At 41.8% G+C, this 9,750-nt stretch overlaps 2 protein-coding genes across 3 annotated transcripts in view; both read left to right on the top strand.

The window, feature by feature from the left end:
• pip5kl1 (phosphatidylinositol-4-phosphate 5-kinase-like 1) overlaps positions 1–2,593 on the top strand; it is a 4,497-nt gene extending 1,904 nt beyond the window's left edge. For both annotated transcript variants that reach the window (XM_061074375.1, XM_061074382.1), the window contains 3 exons: positions 739–851; positions 953–1,115; positions 2,089–2,593. In XM_061074375.1, the coding sequence (XP_060930358.1) occupies positions 739–851; positions 953–1,115; positions 2,089–2,515 (703 nt within the window). In that variant the 3' untranslated portion in view covers positions 2,516–2,593. The remainder of the gene's footprint in view (positions 1–738; positions 852–952; positions 1,116–2,088) is intronic.
• A 3,491-nt stretch (positions 2,594–6,084) lies between these two features.
• On the top strand, positions 6,085–8,989 carry LOC133012000 (uncharacterized). The gene is made up of 4 exons (XM_061079958.1): positions 6,085–6,368; positions 7,069–7,123; positions 7,276–7,302; positions 7,832–8,989. The coding sequence occupies exons 1-4, from the start codon at positions 6,183–6,185 to the stop codon at positions 8,230–8,232; spliced, it is 669 nt and encodes a 222-aa protein (XP_060935941.1). The 5' UTR covers positions 6,085–6,182; the 3' UTR covers positions 8,233–8,989.
• The last annotated feature ends 761 nt before the right edge of the window (positions 8,990–9,750 follow it).

The following is a 9,750-nucleotide window of genomic DNA, read 5'->3' as shown; positions in this document are numbered from 1 at the left end:
GTATTGTGCATATTAATGTGAAAATGTAATAAATAAGATCTGTACAGTAGAAATATATATGGAATATAACAGTATTAACAGGAATTGTAAGATATAAGGACGATGAATACACTATGAGCAGGATAAAAATATAAATATATATAAATATGAATACACTATAGGCGGGATAATACAGTATAAAAAAAACAAAGTAACAGTCAGTGCAAATGTACAAATGTTCAGTGGTTGGAGGAGGGGAGAAGAAGAGACGCTGGTGTGGTTTCTTGATCAGGGTTGAGGTGTTGAGGGTCCAAGAGAGGTCCTCAGAGATGTGGACACCCAGGAACTTGAAGCTGGTGACACGCTCGACCTCCATCCTGTTGATATGGATGGGGGGGGTGTGTGTGTGCCACCTTTCTTCCTGAAGTCCACAATGAGCTCTTTGGTCTTCTTAGTGTTGAGAGCCAGGTTGTTGTTGTCGGTGCACCACTCCACCAGGTGCTGGACCTCTTCTCTGTAGGAAGACTCATGATTCCTCTCCTTCCCCCACCTGTGGAACCTGTCAGCCCTCAGTCCTCCTGTATGAGACCCTTGTATCTGACTGTTCTCTCTCTTCACTCTGAGATCCTTGTGGTTTCCCTGTGTTGATCCTTTCTGCAGAAAGCCCCTTATTAAATACACGTAGATAACTTTGTTGTTTCCAGCCTCTTGTGTCTCCAGATTTCCATCACAGGGTCGTTGTGTGTTTTGTGTTACCAGGTACGACATCAAAGGCTGTGAGGTGAGTCGCTGGACGGAGCCGGCGCCGGAGGGAAGCCCGATCGTTGTGGTTCTCAAAGATCTGAACTTTGAAGGGCAGCACATCACACTTGGTAAATGAGCGAGTGAGAGGAACCACGTGCAGACACAAACAAACCCTGTGCATTCTGAGATGTATTGTTGTGTGTGTGTGTGTGTGTGTGTGTGTCTGCAGACCGGCAGCGTCCATGGCTCCTGCGGCAGCTGGAGATCGACACACACTTCCTGCGGCGGCTCAACGTGTTGGACTACAGTCTCCTCCTGGGACATCAGGACTTACAGAACGACGAGCGCCACCAGAGCCTGTCCTTCGCCACGCTCATCGTGAGGACCAAGAAGTGAGAGAGAGGGAGAGAGAGAGGGAGAGAGAGAGAGGGAGGGAGGGAGAGAGAGAGAGTATAAAAATAAAGATGGATGACAAAGATGGATGACAAAATTAGGCCCTATGTTCCTACAGTTCCCCGAGTTCTACCCCTGCCTGGTAGTCAAGGGTTCACCATTCCGTAGCTGGCGATTTGAAGGAGCTAGCTAGCTTCCAAACTCTCTTGAGCTCAACACCGCTAACCCTAACCCCAATTTTCAGAAAAATCTAGAAATGTGGGAACATAGGGCTGACCATAGACATATATAAGGCTAGATGCCTCGGCCAATGGAGTCGAACGTCACCACATGGCGGCCATCTTGCTGCAGGCGGCTCGCTCACCCATAACATTGTGTTGTAATGGTGCGTACTTTTTAAATAACCATAACTTGCTCAATTTTCAACCGATTTGTAAACTGTTTGGTTTGATATAAACGTCAGAGATGTAGTTATGACACTGCATAAATTATTAAATTGTTTAGAAAAACAACATAATTATTCATAAGTATACAGTGTCATAGCTACATCTCTGAAGTTTATAACAAACCAAACAGTTTACAAATCGGTTGAAAATTGAGCAAGTTATGGTTATTTAAAAAGTACGTAGCACTAAAACACAATGTTATGGGTGAGCGAGCCGACCTCAGCAAGATGGCCGCCATGTGGTGACGTTCGACTCTGTTGGCCGGCAAAGCGGCCGAGACATCTAGTGTTTATATATGATATCTATGGTGCTGACCCCTCTCTGTCAGCGGTCAATCATGACGTCTGTGCTGAGAACCTGTGCCTCAGCCTGTTTGCACCTTCATCTTAAAACAGAAAGTAGTTCCTATCATCATCATCATCATCATCATCATCATCATCATCATCATCATCATCATCATCATCATCATCATCATCATCATCATCATCATCATCATCATCATCCCTCTCTCTCCCCTGTCCCTCAGATCGGTGAACCCCGGCTCCAGCCCGGTGGCTGTCCCCGGTGAGGTCCCACAGGACGACTCCATCTTGCTTCTCCCTGAGGAGGACGGAGGAGGTTCCTCAGCTGGAGCTGGAGAAGCCTCGAGCAGCAGCTGGCCTCCCTCCTGCCCGGGACCCGCTGGGCCAGGCAGCGACGCCACCGAGCTCCCGGACTTCAGGGCCCAAAACCGACGTCTGCTCCCCAACCTGAAGAACCCTCTGCACGTCATCGACGGGCCCGAGCAGCGCTACTTCGTCGGCATCATTGACATTTTCACGGTTTATGGTTTTAAGAAGCGGCTGGAGCACCTGTGGAAGAGGCTGAGACACCCGGGCCGCTCGTCCTCCACCGTCAGTCCTCAGACCTACTGCGTCCGGCTCTGTCAGTGGGTCCAGGACCACAGCCGCTAGTCTCTGTGAGAGGAAACCAGCTGGAGCCTCACGGCTGCTGTAACCTGAGTCCGGTGGATAAAGGATGTGTAGAGATGAGCTGTTTGTCCTGTGTCCTTCTCCTCTGATGTTTCACAGCTTCACGCTGACGTCTCATCCACAGTCACTCAAAGGTTTCACTCCATGTTTATCTTCAGGCTCCATCCACATCACTGCGACTGGGTTTGAATGTGCTTCAGATGGTCGGAGTCAGGGTGGAGAAGTTAGGAGATCAGATACCAGTGGACAACACAACATGGAGAATCATACACATGTGTTCACTCTGTACTTTACAAGCCGTTAACATGGAGGAGACCAGATTCATAACTGGGAAAATCCTGATCAGCTGCGGTTCAGTGTTACTACACTAAGTTACACAAAGTTACTACACTAAGTTACTACACTTAGTTACACTAAGTTACTACACTAAGTTTCTACACTAAGTTACACAAAGTTACTACACTAAGTTACTACACTAAGTTACACTAAGTTACTACACTAAGTTTCTACACTAAGTTACTACACTAAGTTACACTAAGTTACTACACTCAGTTACTACACTAAGTTACACAAAGTTACCCTACTAAGTTACTACACTAAGTTACACTAAGTTACTACACTAAGTTTCTACACTAAGTTACTACACTAAGTTACACTAAGTTACTACACTCAGTTACTACACTAAGTTACACAAAGTTACTACACTAAGTTACTACACTAAGTTACACTAAGTTACTACACTAAGTTTCTACACTAAGTTACTACACTATGTTACACTAAGTTACTACACTCAGTTACTACACTAAGTTACACAAAGTTACCCTACTAAGTTACTACACTAAGTTTCTAAACTAAGTTACTACACTAAGTTACTACACTAAGTTTCTACACTAAGTTACACAAAGTTACTACACTAAGTTACTACACTAAGTTACACTAAGTTACTACACTAAGTTTCTACACTAAGTTACTACACTAAGTTACACTAAGTTACTACACTCAGTTACTACACTAAGTTACACAAAGTTACCCTACTAAGTTACTACACTAAGTTACACTAAGTTACTACACTAAGTTTCTACACTAAGTTACTACACTAAGTTACACTAAGTTACTACACTCAGTTACTACACTAAGTTACACAAAGTTACTACACTAAGTTACTACACTAAGTTACACTAAGTTACTACACTAAGTTTCTACACTAAGTTACTACACTATGTTACACTAAGTTACTACACTCAGTTACTACACTAAGTTACACAAAGTTACCCTACTAAGTTACTACACTAAGTTACACTAAGTTACTACACTAAGTTTCTACACTAAGTTACTACACTAAGCTACACTAAGTTTCTACACTAAGTTACTACACTAAGTTACTACACTAAGTTACACTAAGTTACTACACTAAGTTACTACACTAAGTTACACTAAGTTACTACACTAAGTTACTACACTAAGTTACTACACTAAGTTACACTAAGTTACCACACTAAGTTACTACACTAAGTTTCTACACTAAGTTACTACACTAAGTTACTACACTAAGTTACTACACTAAGTTACACTAAGTTACTACACTAAGTTTCTACACTAAGTTACTACACTAAGTTACTACACTAAGTTTCTAAACTAAGTTACTACACTAAGTTACTACACTAAGTTACTACAGTAGGTTTCTAAACTAAGTTACTACAATAAGTTACTACACTAAGTTACTACAATAAGTTACTACACTAAGTTACTACACTAAGTTACTACACTAAGTTACTACACTAAGTTTTTAAACTAAGTTACTACACTAAGTTACTACACTAAGTTTCTACACTAAGTTACTACACTAAGTTACTACACTAAGTTACTACACTAAGTTTCTAAACTAAGTTACTACACTAAGTTACTACACTAAGTTACTACACTAAGTTACTACACTAAGTTTCTACACTAAGTTACTACACTAAGTTACTACACTAAGTTACTACACTTAGTTACTACTAGGGTTGCAAAATTCCGGGAATATTCAAAGTTGGAAACTTTCCATGGGAATTAACGGGAATATACGGGAATTAACTGGAATAAACTGGAAATGTTGTGGGTAATTTATACTAACTATATTTACCTTGTCATATACAGACATAAATATAAACATTTTGTTGTGTCATAGGCTGATTTGAGCCCTGAGGAAACTTTGGGCACTTGACTATATGCTTCTGCATCGTTGTGTCATTCTTAACATAGGTCTTTGCACAGTATTTGCAAATGTACACAGCCTTTCCTTCTACATTGGATGAGGTGAAATGTCTCCACACATGAGAGAGTGCACGTGGCATTGTTCTGTAGAATAAGATGAGAACAAAGTTTGTAAAAAAACACTAATGCAATGCCAGAGATATAAATAGTTAGCCAAACAATTGGAATCGTCTGTAAACATATTTTACAATTGATGGATAAATGAATGGAAATAGGCTAGATGAACAGATGACACTACACTACACTAAGTTACTACACTTCATAAAACACGAAGGACAAACTACAATATATCACAACAACACTATATGAACAAGGGATCAGTTGCAACAGATTATGGGATGTTTGGTTCGATGTGGATTCATCTCGTTGCTGCTTCCAGGATCAAAACTGTTTTCATCAAGATCTTTATGAAACGTCAAGAAGAAAATTAATTTACATCCTGAACCAGTTCTCAAAGAGTTTCCCTTCATTTCGTCCCAGTGGCTGAAACTCAAACAGCCAATGTCCTGTGATATGAGGACAACTACCCCCCCCCCACATATCAATAAAACAGCAGCAGAAGTGTGTGTGTGTGTGTGTGTGTGTGTGTGTGTGTGTGTGTGTGTGTGTCCATCTGCTGCAGATTTCTCTCGGTCTTGTAACCAGAAGTGAAGCTTTGTCTCTTTGAGTCGAGCTTCCTCCACAAACACATTTCATCTGCTTTCATTGAGCAGATCACTCGTCACTCACTGATTCCAGAGGTTTCACTGACATCACTGTTTGTTGGTTGCTTGGTTTTTTTATTGAAATGCAAAACAACTTAATGGATTTACACATCTGGATCCTGAGGACGAGGACGGACCAGCTCATCTGGTCTACTCCTGGATGAGAAGTCAGTGTTGTGTTTACAGCTTGTTGCTATGAATTGCCAAAAAGAACCTCATCTCTGTCTCTGATCTCTTCTGGATTTGACCACAGAGTAAAAACATTTCCCAGCAGCAATATAATCCCACAACATACTGTAATGTTCGTGTATCAGGAAACTGATCAGAGATCTCCAGACAGAATTTCACTGCATACAAATGTTCTGACGAGCGACATGTGTTTCGTCTCCTGAGTTTTCTCTATGACATCAGATCTATTTTTAGCTCAGTCATTGTTATGATACTGCACGAGAGGCGTCTCCACAGTCACATGATTCATTCACGAACCCAGTCATTGCTCCTCCTCCTCCTCCTCCTCCTCCTCCCCCTCCTCCTCCTCCTCCTCCTCTCTCCCTCCACACACATGGACAGATGAGGCAACTCCACAGAGGACTGAGGTGTAGGCGGCTGCTGGTGTATGACTGCATGGATCATGATTATAAAGAGCTGCCGGTTCCACGCTGCCTGGACACAGACCACACCGAGCTGCTGCCATGGCCCACACAGTGACGACCCCCTGCTGGGACGAGGACCAGCCCGTGTGCATCCTCCTCAGACACTGCCAGGACATGAAGCGACAGGAGACGCGCCTCCGGCTCCTCACCGTGCTGCTGCTCCTCGGCTGCTCGGCACTTTACATCTTCTCCCTCTGGGCTGAGCTCAGGAAACCAGATCACCAAGTGAGTTCCTGAACTTTCTCCTCATGTGCAGAGTTTTCCCTCAGAGTTCTGGCTGCGTGTGATCCAGGGAGGAGCTGAAACCCGATGAGAGACTAACCTGAAGTCAATGAGCTGAACAGCTGCTGCGAGCTGTAACACTTCTCCCTGAGTAAACTCTAGGTTTAGAAACTCTGAGATGAAACCTGAGCTCTTATCCAAACATCATCCTCGTTCATTTACACAGAATTCAAACCATTTCCAAATGTTTTTTCTCTGGAACATTTGACTTTCTCCCTCAGCTGGATTCCATCAAACCTGTTGAGCAGCTCGGTCTCCTCCTGTTCCCGACTGGGATCTGATTTCACACTTATTCTCATGACAGCATTGATTCACTGGTATCTGCTCCGGTTTGCACTGAAACATCTCAGCTCTCTGTTGGAAACCCTTCAATGAGCAGAGGGATCTGTGACCATAGTTCAGGGAAAACATCACCAACCAAAAACACCAAAGCTTAACAGAGCAGGAGAGACGTGTGTTGATTTATCTGATTTGACTCAGATTGAACTGCACTCTGATGTTTTGAGGAGTCTGTGATTTCTATTGTGATTTGAATCGTGAGGGAACTTCAATTATTATTCTGTTTATATGTTAATTCATCGCTCAGTGTTAAGAAAGCTGTCTTTTACTAATTTATTATAAATGTGTTCTTCTCTGCTTTTAGAGCTCAGGTGAGCAAAGAGCAGCCGAGCCTCTTCTGGAGAGACAGCATGCTGCAGGTCACCCCTTCACTTCATCTTATTAAATATTACATTTAATCTTAAGTTGTTTCGTCATGTTTCTGCCTCATAACATAGATCAAGCTTTTTATTTCTCTGTGATATTATGAGCTGGATTTTGAACCTGTCGCTTTTCACATTCTCATCTACAGGAAAGAAAAGATTCAACATTCACCTCAGTAAGTTTTTCTCTTTACATATCACATATGATGTGTTTCACTGTTTCTTTCCTCCAGATGTTGTAAAGGTTTTTTTACGTGTGTAAAAGCTCAAAAGTTTAAAAGTTTAAAAGTTTAAAAGCTCAAGCTCTGTGTTAAAGTGAGAGAACGTCCTGACGCTCCTGAAGCTTTGACCTCCTTCACTACTCTTTAAAATCTCTCTTTCAAACTTGTGTTAATGCTCTAAATGTTGTGGTCACATCTGACCTCTGACCTCGGGAACCGGGAACCACTACGAGCACATTGCACAACAAGTGAAGCTGATTCATCATCATGTGAAGGCTCAGTGAAAGTCTGCGTGCACGTACAGACCAGATGGAAGAGACGTAATGAACGAATGCACCACTCACATCTTAAAAGATCTGTGAGACAACTGGATCTGAACAACCCCCAGGGGGCGATGGAGATGTTGTGGCTTCACTTTTGGAGCCGTGGTGTCGATATCTGTGTCAAACGCTGGATGATTTACTGTTTCTTCCTCGTCCTGCAGGTTCCCAGCACACGGAGAGCAGCACTGACGGGTACATCAGGTGGGAAGAGATCCTCTTCTCAGATCAACGCTACGACCCAGAGAGACAAGCCATCGTCATTCCTGAGGACGGAATCTACTACATCTACATCAGGACTTCCTTGAGTTGTGTCAATGTTTCCCAAACCGCATTGTTCAACATGTTCTATATGGAGCTGCACCGCTGGAACGATGATTACCCGGACAGCAAGGTCCTCACCTCCTCCAGGGACGGGCTGTGGTGTCCTCACCAGGAGTTCGGGACCGTGAGCGTGGGGGGGCAGTTCAAGCTGTCGGAGGGAGATCACGTGAGCGTCCGGATCGGAGCCGGCTATGAACTGATCTACAAATCCACATTTGGGGCTTTTCTTGTGGAGGGTTAGGGTTTCTGCTCATTGATTCAGGCTTTATAATGTATTTTATTTTATGTTTTATATATTATAAATTCTCTTTGGTTATTTATCACCACTCATTAATAAGCTTTGTATGTTTTACAGTAACTTGAGGCTTTAAAATGACTGTTTGGGAAGATTTCAACAGAATAATGAACAGATATTAACTAAACATTAAACTATCTTACTGAGTCTATTTAACAGCAGTTTTATATTAACTCTGATCGTTACTATTAATAATTCTGGTGAAAAGAATGTGTGGAAAAATGTGAAAATCATCTTATAGCTGAACAGCTCATGAATCTGATACTGAGTATTGGCACTGGTGTCATTCAGTTTAATGACATAACTTTTTTATTGTTGAACAAGATTTTTGTATTATGTATTAGGATTTTATTACTACTTTATGTTATTGTATTTTTTGACAATGTATTTTTCTGCATGAACAAACTTGATTTGATACATGACACTACAACTGGATTCTTTAAATTCACATAAGAGACTTGATTTGAGTTGAACAGAACAGGAAGTTTAATAAAACTACAATATACAAAGAAAAAATCGAGAAGAAACTGTGAAAATTTGGACTTCCCACAATATGATCACATATATTATGTGTACTTCAGGTTTGGTGAAGTGTAAAGTGAAAACTGAGGAATATAAAGATCACTTATGGTTCATCACGACAGAAAAAGTGCTTTTTGTTCAAATAACTTGTTTTTCATTCAATTAAATAATTCAAACTGGATATTTTTATTGTTGTGGTTTTTATACACTGGGAGTTCTTCATCAGTATTTGATCTGTTGCTGTCACACACGTGCTGTGGCTCAGGAGGTCGAGCGGGTCGTCCACTGGTCACAATGCAGGTGGTTCGAGCCCCGGTTCCTTCAAGAACAACTTCAACCTCCTTTGTTCAATGTGCGTTTATTAAACCTCTCGACCTGAAGTTTTTATTTCTCAGCTTCAGTGTAAACCGACAGCTGAAGGTTACGTATCAATTCAAAAACTCGTTGCACAAGACGTTCTAAATACAGTTATGAATCTTAGAGGTCAGTGAGAGACTGTAGCAGTGAACACTGTGTCACTTTACTAAGCAACAGCGCCCTCTGCAGCCAGTGGTGATTCTTCGGTAAACGTGGCCTGAATTCCATTCGACTTTACTTTATCAGATATTGTCTTTGAGATAGAAAACAAATACTAAGTAATAAGACTACTGAAGCGCTTTGTTAAATTATATTGATCAGTGTCGTGCATGTTCATATTTTTTGCAAACGCTGAACTGAGCAAATCAGTTTACAAATGATGAACGTGAGCGGCTTTTTATTTGGTCACAATCTCACAGGCCATCATGTGAAACCCCCCCACTGATAGTGATATGTGCTGCCATGAATCATGACATGGATCTGCCAAATGTCCTCATAGTCATGCATATTTTAATAAAGTCAGCACTTTGAGCACATGAGTGTTGCAACTAGGGTTGCAAAATTCCGGGTATATTCAAAGTTGGA

This window comes from Limanda limanda, chromosome 1 (assembly GCF_963576545.1).
Source record: "Limanda limanda chromosome 1, fLimLim1.1, whole genome shotgun sequence".
NCBI classification, from domain to species: Eukaryota; Metazoa; Chordata; class Actinopteri; order Pleuronectiformes; family Pleuronectidae; genus Limanda; species Limanda limanda.
Note: the sequence above shows the minus strand (reverse complement) of the source record. Positions and strands in the feature narration are given on the sequence as shown.